At 41.6% G+C, this 15,676-nt stretch overlaps 1 protein-coding gene across 8 annotated transcripts in view; it reads right to left on the bottom strand.

Annotated features, from left to right (window-relative positions):
• The window catches only part of adamtsl3 (ADAMTS-like 3), a 776,875-nt gene that overhangs the window by 405,817 nt on the left and 355,382 nt on the right, over positions 1 to 15,676 (bottom strand). For all 8 annotated transcript variants that reach the window (XM_072278334.1, XM_072278335.1, XM_072278336.1 and 5 more), the window contains one exon: positions 15,121 to 15,166. In XM_072278334.1, coding sequence (XP_072134435.1) covers positions 15,121 to 15,166 — 46 coding nt within the window. The remainder of the gene's footprint in view (positions 1 to 15,120; positions 15,167 to 15,676) is intronic.

Genomic DNA, 15,676 nt, shown 5'->3' with positions numbered 1-15,676 from the left:
ACAGGGTCTCTCTGGCCCACTGAGTCCACATTCACCATCAACCACTATTGACGATAATCCTGTATTTTATTCACCCCACATTCTCTTTAGCTCCCACCCCATTCCACCCCCTCCCCCCCAGATTCTACCACAACACCTGAACACTAGCTACAATTTACAGTGAGCAATTATCCTACTGACAAACACTTCGCTGGGATGTGGGTGAAAACCCAGGCAGTCACAGGAGAAAGTGCACATTCCACATATATGGTACCCAATGTCAGGGCTGAACTTGGGTCTCTGGTACTGTGAGGCAGGAATGAGGACATGCCTCCTAGTGACACCTTGCTGGTGGTGGAGGAAGTGAATGTTAAGGAAGTTGGACAATTGACAATTATTTCATTTTAAAGAGCCTCACAGAAACAAAAGCTGCTTACAATTTATGTAGCACCATACCATTCAGTTACTTTCAATGCCATTACAACACAGTGCTGCCTTCAGAACATTTCACTACTTTGCACCAGCTCTTTTGGCTAGATCCAGAATGGATTTGAATTCATATTACCGATTCACAGTCAAGAGCATAGCAAACAATCCTGTTATAATAAAATCTGGAAAACTATATCAAACTACATACTAACCCCTGCAAGGTAAACATAATCATATTAATGAAGGCCACTGAGACTGCAGTAATGTTTATTTATTATTGCCTTCACAATTGTCATAATGGCCTGGATTGCTCGAGGAAAGCCATCTGGAGACACAGTGCTGGGAGGTTCCACCGGGACAGTCAGCTCATTGGAAACAATGGAGCTCTAGACATGGGAATCTACCAAATCTGCAGTGCCTCAGACTATCCTAACTAATGAACCATCAAGGGATTTACTGTGTTGGACTTAATAACGAGTATTGATCCAAATTCAGTTATTTCCCTCAGCTGTGTGCATATCTATCTGCAAAAGTTAAGACTAAATTCAATACAATATTCAAGGGGAAGCACACCACAAAATAACCACGAAGATTATGGACATCAGAGGCTAAGTTTTGTATAACAAGACAGGCACAATTCAATTGGAAACTGTACAATGGTGCAAGAAAGGAAACGCATAGTCAGCCAGTGGGTTTCGAAACCAATTTAATCGGATGCAAGGCCATTTTTAGGAGGATGAAGATACGCCTACCAAATGCAAAAGACATGAATAACTAAGAGCTTAGGGGACAGCATGAAATAAAACAAAAGAAAAATTAGTCTAAATCTCATTAATGCTACTTCATTTGGTCAAATTTGCAATAGCTTCCACTTTTCTCACCTTATGTAAAAGTGATACAAGTGAATTATACGTTAGTAGAAAATCAAATTTGTTGCTGAAAATCGAATAGTTTCCAATTAAAGCATTCAGCCAATATGAATAAGTCATATCATAGTGGATTTAGAAAAGGCAGCATATCGGATTGATTTTCAGACTGGAACTTAGTGCCATTTCTACAGCCTCAGTTAGCATAATTGCATGGTGACCATATTCTGTGAGGGAATGAGATTAATTTTATGTAGATACAATTTAAATGTGCGTGGCCACTACTCACTGCATTTTTCTAGAATTGCCCTGACTTTACAGGACAAAGTTGCTGTAGTTTTTCTTTTCTCTGCTCTTGAAGCAGACTGCTCAATAAGCTATTTGTTCTGACTGATACCACTGCAACTCAAACTCTCTCTCTCATGCACTGTTATCAAATAAAAACTTACATTTTCTTCTTAAATGGGGTGACTAAAGTAGTAGGTTTGTTTCAGTATGTGATTATTTATATAGACTTCCAGAAGGTATTTGATAAATTTCCTTCTGGAAGTTCTTATAAATAAAACGGACTTCAGAGTCTATTTTTCACTGAAGGATAAAGAACCACACACAAAGGAAAAGAAAAGCATTAAATTGCAGTAATCACTTGGAATTCCATAGTTGAGGGAGAAGATCATGGCTGAACAGGAAAAGCTCTCACATCTGCATGGAGTGCTGCCACAAGAAAGCAGCGTCCATCATTAAGGAACCCCACCATATAGACTACACTTGCTTCTCACTGCTGCCATTGGGAAAAGCCTTAAGTCTTACATGGCAGGTTCAGAAACAGTTATTACCCTTCAATCATCAGGCTCCTGAACTAGTTGTAATAAGGAGGTGGCTAGGAACAGACCCAAGTGCAAGACACAGACACTGAAGTACTAGGGACAGGACCAGGATACAGGGTGAGGGCAAGGACATGGACGGGAAAACCGGGAACCCGGAACAGGACTGGACGAGAGCTAGGAGCCCGGGCTTGGACTCTGAGCCAGAGATTGGACAAGGACCTGGATCTTGCCTTTGGCTCGGACCCCAGAACTAGGCAAGGACGAGGCTTGGCAGGAGGCAGGAGGCTGGAGTCTTCAGGCTTGAGGCTAGAGCCTAGAGACTAGAGGTTAGGCTTGGCAGGAAGCAGGAGGCTGGAGTCTTCAGGCTTGAGGCTAGAGCCTAGAGACTTGAGGCGAGGCTTGGCCGGAGGCAGGAGGCTGGAGTCTTCAGGCTTGAGGCTAGAGACTTGAGGCAAGGCTTGTCAGGAGGCAGGAGGCTGGAGTCTTCAGGCTTGAGGCTAAGCAGGAGGCTGGAGTCTTCAGGCTTGAGGCTAGGCAGGCTGGAGGCAGGAGACTTGAGGCGAGGCGAGGCTGGAGGCTGGAGGCAGGAGACTTGAGACGAGGCTGGAGGCTGGAGGCAGGAGACTTGAGGTGAGGCGAGGCTGGAGGCTGGAGGCAGGAGACTGGAAGCTCATTCTGGGCAGGGCGCGGTACTCCTGGGCAGGGTGCGGATCTCCACCTGACGGAGGCAAGGGACAGAACCAACCGTGGGTAACGGCAATACGGCTTGGCTTACCTGACGGTGGCAGGGGACAGGAAGAGACAGAACCAACCGCAGGTAATGGCAAGACGGCCTGGCTTACCCGACGGAGGCAAGGGACAGGAAGGGATCTAGGTATGGGGTGGCTCCAGGACAAGACAGCAAGACAAGGCAAGGCTTCAGGCATCATAAGGCAAGACAGAACTTCAGGCGAGGTGAGAGTTACCGGCAAGACAAGGCAGGGCTTCAGGCATTGCAAGGTGAAACAAGAACTTCAGGCGAGGCGAGAGTTACCGGCAAGGCTTCAGGCAAGGAAACAGAAGGCAGAGGAAGGGATACAAGGAGTAAAGACAAGCACAATCCAGCAGCCACGCCCTGGTCTCTGAAGGTATTTATGCAGCCAGCCCCAACGAGCATCGGCTGCCTCGATTAGAGCTCAACAAGAACAGAAACAGGGTAGACAGGAAAACCTGGAGCAAGGGTCGATGGACCGGACCGTGAACCGGAATACAGACTTCACGGACCGGACCATGACACTAGTGTGGATGACTGCACTCACCTCAACACTGAATTGATTCCACACAAGTACTCTGAAACTCATGTTCTCAGTATTATTTATTTACTTATTTATTATTATTATTATTATAGTTTGTTTTTGAGTATTTGCAGTTTGTTTTCTTTTGCACATTGGTGGTTTGTCAGACTATGTGTGTAGTTTTTCACTGAGTCTATTGTATTTCTTTGATCTTCTATGAATGCCCACAAGAAAATGAATCTCACAGTGACATACACTTACGTTGATAATAAATTTACTTTCAGCTTTGAACTGGACCTGGATCACATGTGGTGTGTTATTTTCTTGGTGTCAGGATTTTACTAAGATGGTGCAGAAAATTCTGTGGGGTGAAGGAAATGAGGAATAAGTTGTGGTGTACGTCAGTGCTATGGATAGAGGTAGAAAAAGGGGCAAAAGGCTATTAACAGATTTTAAAGAGATAAGAAATGAAAAAATAAAAACCTCAAAGATAGTAGTCCCTGAAAAACTCACAGCACATCATGTGTGGACCAAATATTCAGAGACACAAAATATTTATAAAAGACCAAGGGGACAGAGGACAGGCTTGGGAGTGGAAAAGGCCAAGGTAAGTTGAAGCAATTCTAACTAAGGGGAATATTGTCCTGCGAATGAGAATATTTAGCAGTGGTCCAGAACAGAATCAGTTTAACTAAAGAAAGAAGGGAACAGTCACAACACTACTGGGAGCATTTCATACACTGAAAACTAAAGGGAAGAATATAGAGGAACAAATTTACCAGGAAACATCTGTAACATGCAAATCCCATACCCTAATGATACTGGCAGAATTCAACTATCTGAATATAAACTGGGGGATAAATAATGACAGACAAAGAGGGAAGCTGCATATATCAGGATGTTCTTCATTAACTACAGATCAGCATTCAGTACTATTATCTTCTCAAAACTTAACACTAAGCTCCAAGACTTGGGTCTCGATAACTCCCTGTGCAATTGGATCCTCAGTTTCCTCACTTGCAGACCCCTGTCAATGTGGATTGGCAACAACATCATCCAAATGTGGATGGACAATGCGAATCGGAATTGGTGTATGGCTGTCACATACAAGGAATGATTGATAAGTTTATGGCCTAAGGTAGAAGGAGTCAATTTTAGAAAACCTAGCTCATTTATTCTTCAACATTGTCCCCTCCTACATTTACACACTTAGTCCAGCGGTCGAGGAGCATACAGATCTTGGACCTCCAGAAAGTGTCCACAGCAGGGGTGATTGATAAGTTCGTAGCCTAAGGCAGAAGGAGATGAGATATACAGCTCTCGTTACATGCACATGCAGATAAACTCTTTGAGTGATTATGCAGAAAGTTTGAAGTTAATAACTCATCAGGGGTGATTGATAAGTTTGGGGCCAAAGGTAGAAGGAGATGAGTTATTAACTTCAAACTTTCTGCATTTTCACTCAGAGTTGAACTGCACGTGCATGTAATGAGAGCTGTATAACTCATCTCCTTCTACCTTAGGCCACGACCTTATCAATCACCCCTGCTGTGGACACTTTCTGAAACCCTCCTCCCTGCACATTCATCTGGGGTTTGGTTTCTGTTATTAGAAGTCTGAGGGCAGTAGTTCAATGGATCATTTGCAGGTATGGGCAGAGAAATGGGAAATGGAGTTCAACCTGGCCAAATGTGAAGTCTTGCACTTTGGTAGGTCAAATGCAAAGAGACAGTACACTGTGAAGGGCCAGATCCTTAATAGTGCTGATGAGCAGAGAGAAATCTTTGGGCCCAAGTTCACAGCTCCCTGGAAATGGCTGCACAGGTTGATATAGCTATGAAGGTCTATGGCATGCTTGCCTTTATTAGACTTCAAAACGCAGGAAGTTAATTTCAAAGATTCAAACATTCAAAAAACTTTATTGTCATTCTAACCGTACATCAGCTCTGCAGGGCAGAATGAGACAGCGTTTCCCAGGAGCAGTGCAATCACAACATAACAAATCCAACACTAAATAATAAACATAACAATAAATAGTAAAACACAACCGCCACATGTCAGTTAAAATCAAGTTATAAGTGTCCAGTGCAAGTTAAAAGTGTCCAAAGCAGAGTCAGGAAGAGCAGCTATTTAGCAGTCTGACTGCCTGTAGGAGGAAGCTGTTAGTAGCCTTGTGGTTTTAGTTTTGATGTTCCTGTAACATTTGCCTGATGGCAGAAGAACAAACAGTTCATGGAGAGGGTGTGAGGGGTCTTTAATGATGTACCGTGTCTTCTGGAGGCATTGACTCTGAAAAAGGTCTTGGACAGAAGGTAGGGAGACCCCAATAACCTTCTCTGCTCCCCTAACCACCCTCTGCAAGGCTTTTTTGTCGACAGCACTGCAGCTGGAGTACCAGGTTGTGATGTAAAAGGTCAGCACACTCTCAACCACGCCTCTGTAGAATGTAGTTAAGATGTTAGTGGGGAGTGATGCTTGTTTAAGCTTCCTCAGAAAGCGCAATCTCTGCTGGGCCCGTTTCACAATCCCAGTGGTGTACCCGGACCAGGTGAGATTGTCCAAGATCTGCACCCCAAGGGACTTGATGTTTTCCACTCTCTCCACCGTGGAGCCGCTGATGCTGGGGGGTGTGTGCTCATGCTGAGACCGTCTAAAATCGACGATCATCTCCTTGGTTTTGGTGACATTAAGCATCAAGTTGTTATCACTGCACCAGCTCTCTAGGTGTTTGACCTCCTCCCTGTACATTGTTTCATCATTTTTGCTGATGAGCCCCACCACTGTGATATCAGCAAATTTAATGATCAGGTTCTCCTTGAATCTGGTTGCACAGTCATGTGTTAGCAGTGTAAACAGCAATGGGCTAAGTTTGCAGCTTTATAAAACTCTAGTTAGGTGTCAGTACCTCCAGTCGAATTTTGTCTTTTTGTGTGTTTTCCCCCTAACCGTCAGTCTGTGGTTTTGTATTGCCATGTGCTCTTGTTTGTTTTCATGCCCCATGTGCTCCTGTCCCAGCTCCTGCTCTACTCCGGCCCCTGTATTACTGAGTACTCCACCTCTCACCTGTTTCTCATTATTACCTGTTTTGCTGCCACTTCTGTCTCACTGTGCTCCACCTATCATCTGCCTCTCTGTTTATTGCTCAGTGTACTTTAGTCCTGTGTTTTCACCTGTTTGTTGCCAGATAGTGCCAGTGAATTTTCCTGAACCTTTCCAGCATTTGTATCTGTACCTTGTCCATCTGAATATTGACTCTGCCTGTTTCCCGATTCAGATTTTTGGATTTCTCTGGATGTTTTGATCTCTGCCTGAACTTTGACGTCGACTTTGTTTGAACCTCGGGATTTGTTCCTCAATTAATATCACTGTGTGCACAGTACTGGGTCTGTGATTGGATCCCTGCTCCAGCATCCTGACATTAGCCTGTACTTGGAGTTTTGATCAACTCCTTATCGAAAGGATAGCGAGACTTTGGAGGGGATGTTGCTTGGATTAGAGGGTGTGTGCTATAACAAGAAGTTGGACAAATTTGGGTCAGTTTCTCTGAAGTGGCAGAGGCTGAGGGGAGATCTGATAGAAATTTACAAGATTATGAGAGGCACAGATAGAATAGACAGACAATATCTTCTCTCAAGGGTCGAAATTTCTAATACCAGAGGGCATGTATTTAAGATGAGAATTTTTTTTTTTTTTTTTTTTTATACACAGAGTGCTGACTGCCTGGGATGAGCTGTTTGGGGTGGTGGTAAAGACGTAAACATTTAAAATTTTTAAGAGCCACTTAGATAGGTTCATGAATGTGAGGAAAATGGAAGGATATGGACAATGTGTAGATAGAAGAGATTAGTTTAGTTCATCATTTGATTACTAATTTAATTGGTTTGGTACAACATTGTGGGCCTGTTCCTGTGCTGTACTGTTCTATGTTCTTAATTACAAAAGATATACAAACTACGAAGATGTAATTCTTATGAACGAGAAGAGCATACCAAAAGGTTACAGAGGAATGAGCCGCCTGTCACAGAAACCGAAAGTTAAGGAATGAATTCTGCTTCTTTCTTCTGTAACCCTATCTTCCTGTTATTGTTATTCCTAACAATCTCTAACGCTCCAGATATTTAAAGTATTTTCTATGAGATGACATCATCTGCATATGATGTTTTCCAGGTACCTTTGCTGGGACAAAGTAACTAACACAAATGGTCTTAAAAGCTCTGGTGACAGATCTCAAACATCCACAGTTAAGAGCTGACCTTCTGAGTACACAAACATCCTAACTTGTATCCATGGCTGATGTGCTAAGTGACATAATCCCATTGTTTTATATTTGGCTAATACAGACGTCTACTGATCACTTCATTTTGCAAAGTGGTGCCTCTAACCTCAAACTAATTGCTTCTTTCCAATTTACGTTAAGAACTGGAGACTGGTTCTTGTTTACAACAAAGAAGATAAACAAACATTTGATAGTAGTTTGACTTGATCACCAACAACTTTGATCCTATGGAAAGATCATACTGCTGTGCTAAAAAGCCTAGTTTAGTAATAAGCCTCTCAGGTCCTGGAAAGTGAATACCAATCACACTCTCTGTACTCGCTCTTCAGGACTTCCTCTTTTTTTCTATCTAAGGCTACGTTCACATTAGACCGGATAATTTTGAAAACGCCGGTTTTGCATAAAAACGACAGGTGTCCACACCAGGCGTTTTTGAAAATACCTCTGTCCACATTAAATCGGATATTTGAGCGAATCTCCTCCTACTGGGCATGCGCAGGACACACAGAAAACAAGCGAAGAGGAAACTGTATACTTGCTGCGCGTTTGTCCGGTTACAGACTAGAAAAACTTAAAAGGAAATTACCAAATGAAACACTTGGTGCGCGTTTATCCAGAAACGTTTCCTACAGCCATAGTCTCTTCACCAATGAAAGGGACGACAGCTACAACTAAATGCAATAAGGCTTGTTACTGGGCAAAAGTGAAATTTGTGGTTACCTCATTTGTTTGCCTTTACTTTTGCCATGTCTTTGTGTATTATTTTGCTGTATTTAACGTGTGCAATAAAACAAGTTACTGGGCAAATGTGACAATTGCATCTATTGAATGTTTGCACAAGCAATACATTAATAAAGCACCTTGTTAAATGTGTAAAACATGTCTGCATCAGTGTTATCTTGTATTTCCATACAATGTTACATTAGGCTGTTACACATCTATTGTCAGATATTGTTGTGATATTGGAGGTTCCGTTCAAGAAAGCAATGAAACGCTGTGCTGCCACCATAATTTATTCCGGCATGTCATGACAGCGGTTTTAAAAATAGCCAGTTACCCCATACACACGACGCCGGATATTAGGCGTTTTCAGATTTATTCACTCTGGAGAGCATTTCTGAAAAGCTCCATTTTCGGGGGAGGAAAACGCCGTTTCATTGTGGACGGAGGGTCAAAACGAAGAGAAAAAGCTTCAGTTACTGATTTATCCGGTCTAGTGTGGACGTAGCCTAAGTCAGTGGTACAGAGATATGCTACAACTTCTGGCTGTTCTTCCTCCTCCTTATACAGTAGAACTCCTTAACACTAAGTAGGCTGAAGAATCACTGGGAAATGCTATCCTTACACTTCTTATTTCTAACTGGCCTTGACTCAGATAGCTGAAGCCTCCTTACTTTACAACTCTTTATTGCTTTCAATCTCTCTATTCTGAAGGAAACAGTCCTACAGGAAGTCATCCAAACACAAAATACATTTTTTTAATTCAGACTGTCAGAAATATCTTTGGATCCAAACACATTTCTTCAATGAATCAAAGATGTACAGAACACAGAAATAATAGACTTCATTATTCCAGTGATTAGCTAATATCCTGAGAAACTGCATAAATGTCAACTTTGGCTGCAGGGTATGACCATGATCACTCCCAGAGGATAAACATAAAATTATCTTTTTTTTCCATCAATAGATGCTGAAACAGAAGACTGCTTAAAAAGTAGGTATTGTACCATTCCCATCAAGGAGAGTGACTCAGTGCAGTGCTACTTCTGCCAAACAAACTACATATTCAGAGAATGGAACTTTATCTTGTTGATGTTGTTGAGACCATTGAACAGGAAGCAGACAGAACTATGCATACATGTAACCTATGACGCCTTGCAGCCTCAAGGATTTACCCCCTCTATAATTCGACACTGGTAGCCTAAATGGAATAAGTTGTAATTGCTTGTTTAAGCAAACAAGGCACCTATGGCTTATATTATTTGCAGTCCATTCATAAGTATTGCAGACATTGCCAATAGATTTCCACATGGGATAACAAAATGAAGCAGGTCTAAAGCCTTGTGTTCTAGCAGGCACAATAATAGATAGAGTGTATTTCACCACAAGTTATGTCTTTCAATAATAAATAAAACACAGTGTTCTCAAGCCTTCTTTCTCCCAATTCCTCTCCTCAACTGGACTCTTTCACTGCCTTGCATCCTTACAGTTCAGGAGTTGTTCTTGACCAAAGGCAATGACTTAACCGGAGAGTGGTGAATCTGTAGAGTTTGTTGCCATTGACGGCTGTGGAGGCCGAGCTATTGGGTATATCTTAGGCAGAGTTTGATAGATTCTTGATTGGGCAGTGCATGAAGGGATATGGGGAGAAGGCATGAGATTGGGGCCGAGAGGAACATGGATCAGCCATGGTGAAATGGTGGAGCAGACTCAATGGGCCAAATGACCTAATTCTACATCTTATGGTCTTATGGATTTCTTAATTTTTTTACCGCTTTGACTTGGTGATTCTGGCACTTTAATTTTTAATCTTCTTCATGTATAATCTCCTCTAGTAAATGCTGCATTTTCAGAAATTTTTCATCTCTCTACCATTATATTACACCAAGCAATTCTGGTCAGGTTCACTGTACATAATAAATTTACTTTGAATTGTAGTTGCTCAGAGGTCTATACTGATAGCTTGGAAAGCTACACAACAGCTATAAACAATTAGAACTTGATATAGAGTGCAATTCTGCCAGAAAGTTTCAAAAGTGCAGCGATAATCTGAAAAGAAAAAACATTAAACATTGGGGGCCATGGTAGGGTCTTGTAATGATTAGTGCCACACTATCACAACTAGGGGGATTCTGGAGTTCAATTCCAGCACCGTTCTGTAAGGAGTCTTTGTGTGTCCTCTCTGTGGAATGCAGAGTTTTCCCCGAGTGCTCTGGTTTCCTCCCACAGTCCAAAGACATACCAGGTAAGTTAAATGACCTTTGTTTAATAACCTGTGATTAGGATAGGTTTAATTAGGTTTGTCAAGGATTGCTGGGGCGATGTGGTTCGAAGGGCCATTTGGACCATTGATACCACACTGTATCACTAAAATAGAATTTTAAAAATTGAAAAAATACATAAAGAAAATGCTAGAAATACTCAGAAAGTCAGGCAGTACCTGTAGAGATAAAAGCAGACTTAAATTGAGAGAAAAAGACTAGAAAAATTCCACATTTTTTTTAAGTTGTAGAGAAGAATGGGTTAGCGACTACAGAAATTGGGCAAAGACCAAGAAAAACTTCAGGGGAAAGTGGTCTGCTGCCAGCTGAAAGAGGGTGATGACAGCCTGCTAATTGTAGCTGATCTGCCTCTAAGCAGACGTAAATAGAATGTTAACTCTGTTTACCTACATAAACTATTGTAGACTTGTAAAACAGCACTTCCTCTTTTGAATAGGCACTCAACAACTCTCAACAAACTTCAAATTCAACAATTTCAGATAACCAACTATTCAGGCTTATATTGTAATTGGTTAGTAGAGATGAAAGGTCAACAACTTCTCATGTTAGTCCTGTTTTTTATATATTTCTTCATCTATGCTGAGTTTTTCCAGCGTCCTCTTCTACTCTAGATTTCCAACATCAACATTATTTTGCATCTCACAGTTCAACACATAGTTTTTTTCATCTTTTCCCATTCTTCTCCTATTATTTACACCTTTTCCAGACAGGATCATATGATCATCAAGCCTTCTGTACCCTCTCTCAGCATACATCACCACCATTTCTGTCATTCAGTCTCTCAGTCACCAGCATTCTCTTTGGTCTTTCCAGCACTCTAGCCCCCCTTGTCTGCAACTTAAAACATATTTGATCTGTAACTTTTCCCAGCTGTGGTGGAAAATTTATCCATCTGGAATATTACATTAACTTTGTTTCTCTCTGCACAGGTACTGCCTGACCCTACGAATATCATGCATATTATGTTATTACTTATGTCTCCTGATGCTTGGATGTCCATTTTTTATAGTGAATTAACAACCAAGCTGGGAATGAGATAAAATGGAACATATGGCATCGTTTTTGCCTCATCTGCATGTAATCACCTGAAATTGTGGAGGTGCTTTATGCAAAAGCCAGAAATGATGTCTGGAAGTGAACAGGCAGAACAATGACAGAGGTCCATTGCAATGCAATTTCCCTTCTACATCATCTAAGCTGGGCCTGCTATTCAAGTTCCCTAAACAGACTAGCCAGAGTTAGGTCTTAAAATCATGCTACGGAAAATCAACATTCAAATGCTGAACACTTCTGCTTGAAATTCGCTTTTCCATTACTATAATAGTTAAATTCAATGACTAACAGTTCTCTCAAAATAGCAAAATGGAAGGTATTGAAGCGTCAAAGCACTAATGTTTACAGGATGCAGCTTTAAAGCTTTAGGAGTTGCTATTTCATCCCTAGCATGGGAGCAATAAAGATTTATTTCTAATGTCATGAGTTTTTACCTACCTCGTGGGAATTGTGGAAGTGCAACATGCATATGTTCTTTTTTAAGGTAGGTTAGACCCTGATGACTACAGAACACACAACTGCCTTACAAGCCAAGAGCTGGTGACTACAAATTCGTGTTGGCTTTAAAGTTATACTATTTGAATAATTTCTCGTATTGATTCATATTTGTTTAAAATCATGTTACTTGTCAATGTAAAACTGTACATAAAGGTGACCATATAGGCTTTTGACAGAAAAAAACATTTGTTAATGTTAAAGTTGTTTTCACAAAACTGCATAAGCGGAAATTAAATTGTTCATTCGTCCTCAGTAGTTGAGCTCAGACCAAGTTCATCTCAGTTCCAAGTAGACAGATCTTGTTTGACCTTTTTCCTATGGTCCTCTCTTTTCTCCTGTCGGATTCCTTCTTCACCGGCCCTTGACCTTTCTTACCCATTGGCTTCACCTATCACCTTCCTATTGGCCTTCTTCCCCTTCCCCCACCTTTTTATTCACGAATCTACCCCCTTCCTTCTCAGTCCTGAAGAAGGGTCTCAGCCAGAAACATCAATTACCCATTCATTTCTATAGATACTGCCTGACCTGCTCAGTTCCCCCAGCATTTCGATTTCCAGCATCTGCAGACTTTCTTGTGTTTAAGATCTTGTTTGACATGCATGCACACAATTTAATTCACTTTTCATGCACCCGGGACCGGAAAGCACCAAAGTCAACAAGTGAACATAAGGGCAAGCAAATTAGGAGCATGAATCAGTCCCTCGAGCCAGCCCCAACTTTCAATAAAATCACAACAGATCTTATTGCAACTCCACATTCCTTCCTACCCCTGTAAATTTTCATCCCTAAGAATTTATCTGCTTTTGCTATTAAAAGATTCAAAAACTCTGGTTCCACTGCACTTTGAAGAATTCCAAAGTCTTGTGAATTTCTCAGTGAAAAGATAATTTCATCTCCATTTTAAATAGCAGACCCATGGTATTTGAGCAATAGCCACTATGCTAGCTTGCCCCACAAGAGGAAATATCAATGTCATATCCACCCTATCAAGATTCCTTTGGAGCTAACTTAGACTGAGTGAATAAAGATTAGATTATGAGAACACTCAGTCCTCTTTTTATTGTCATTTAAAAATGCATACATGCATTAAGAAATGATACAATGTTTCTCCAGACTGATATCATAGAAAACAGGACAAACCAAAGACTAACACTGACAGAACCACATAATTATAACATATATTTACAGCAGTGCAAAGCAATACCATAATTTGATGAAGAACAAACCATGGGCATGGTAAATAAAGTCTCAAAAGTCCCCGAGACGATCAACTCCTGAGTCTCCGAGTCGATCAACTCCTGAGTCCCCGATTACAGGCAGCAAGAGGGAGAAACTCCCTGACATAAACCTCCAGGCACCGTCAACTTGCCGATGCCTTGGAAGCAGCCGACCACAGCCGACACTGAGTCCATCCGTCCGAAAACTTTGAGCTTCCAACCAGCCTCTCCGATACAGCCTCCCGAGCGCCATCCTCTGCCGAGCACCTTCGAACTCTCCCCGGCCGCTGAAACACGCAAAGCCGAGGATTTCCGGGCCTTCTACTCCAGAGATTCGGGTTACCACACAGTAGCAGCGGCAGCGAAGCGGGCATTTCAGAAGTTTTCCAGATGCTCCTCCGTACTGTCACATCTGTCTCCATCAAATCAGAATTGTGCACGGTCCCTTACTTGACAGATAACAGACATCACCACCGAAGTGGCCGCGCACGCTGCTGTCACACCACCACCTTCTCCTCCTCCTAAGTGGAAAATCACACTGGTATTGTACAAGGTGCTCGTGTATAATTTAGTAGAATTGCTGTTGACCAGGAAGTGGATGTTAATCCGATGATGCATGTGTAAAGCCTGAAAATATTCAATTTTTTTGGGGATGTCATCTCTCATCATTATGAACAGAAATAAATAAGCTTGATATATTTCTTAAAAATATATCTATCAATTCAAAACAATCACAATGGTTTCAAAACCAATCTTATTTTCCTGTAATCTAGTATCTCTCACATATTAATACCACTCTAATTCTTTTACCACACACCTACACCCGGGTACATGGGGTGTCCAGGGAGGGGTAGTTTTCCCCGTCCATTCCAGGTCAGTTCACTCACCTTTGATTCCCACTATTCAGGTCTCACCTGGGGCTGTAAGTGGCTGTTTACGCGCGACAGTGGCCACACCCTGGTACACCGCTTCGACAGGCGAGCTAAACCAGGTGAGAGTATCCAGCCGCCTCGTACCTCGGTGCCAATAGGGACTTGCCTGTCCTAGCTTGCGAAGTCAGCTCTGGTGGACTGGGCGGATGAGATTTACAGTGAGGTCCAATAGTCAGGAAGGCAGTACTGCAACGCTCCGTGAGAGCGAAGGGCATTTCAAACTACAGAAGATGGCATGGTCATCCATTGCAACCAAGGAAGAGCTCAGTTTGTTACACTTGTTCGTACCACTGGACCTGGACAAGTGCAATAGCTTTAAAAGCTCTCACGCACAGGTTTTCTGTCATTGTCAGACTTGATGGATAACCACCACACTGGGGCAATTTACAGTGGCCAATAAAACAACCAGCAGAATGTGGGAGGGAACAGCACCCAAGGGAAACCCAGTGCAGTCACAGGGAGAATATGAACACAAACAGCACCAGAGATCAGATTGAACCCAACTGCCTGAACATACGAGATAACAGCAGTACATATTAATCCCTGTGACACTCCTTGGGATGTTTTTTTTTGGGCTTTTCATTGTTGGATAATTTCAAATTGATATTCAGAAAACATCGGTGTTTGAGACCAGAGACAATTTACAAACATTATCATGAGCTCCTAAAAATACACAGAAAGCAGATTTCTGCACCAATGCAATTTATATACAATAAAACTGGAATATAGATTTAATTGCTGATCGATGCATTTAATTCAGAACTTACCACATTGCTGCATGTTTTGTACCTAATGTTTCGCCCTTCGCAGCGCCTGAGAAACAGGAAATGAAAAAATTATATAGAAAACAGGTCAAACTTTTTTTTTATAGAAGTTCCATTATAAAGTGGAGTTAACATATGTGAATGAGTCAACAAAGGAGATGTGAATAGTCAAAATCTGCTAAACCCTGATAAATTTAAATGTTCTTCACTATTAATAAATTTGGGTCTTCAGCCAAGATCATAAGCCTAATGAACCTAATGAAATTACTTTTGACAAGGGCTTTTGCTCTTGTTCTGAATCAGGCTACATTTTGCTTCACCTGTCAAAACATTCATGGAAAATACCTGCCAGGGTTTATATATAATGAAAGCAGTCATTGACTGAAGTCCCACAGAGCATGAACAAACATAAGTCAATCTTGAAAGGCTAAGCATATAAATTTTTTTTCAACATTTCCTACAACTATCATGATCAAATGTTCACAAGCAAAATAAAATTCCTTTCTCTGCTAATGTGTTCTTCAAAAATAAATTTATGCAGAGTTCACAATTATTGCAC

Source organism: Mobula birostris, chromosome 14 (assembly GCF_030028105.1).
Source record: "Mobula birostris isolate sMobBir1 chromosome 14, sMobBir1.hap1, whole genome shotgun sequence".
NCBI classification, from domain to species: Eukaryota; Metazoa; Chordata; class Chondrichthyes; order Myliobatiformes; family Myliobatidae; genus Mobula; species Mobula birostris.
The sequence above is the reverse complement of the archived record's forward strand: the minus strand, read 5'-3'. Positions and strand labels throughout refer to the sequence as shown.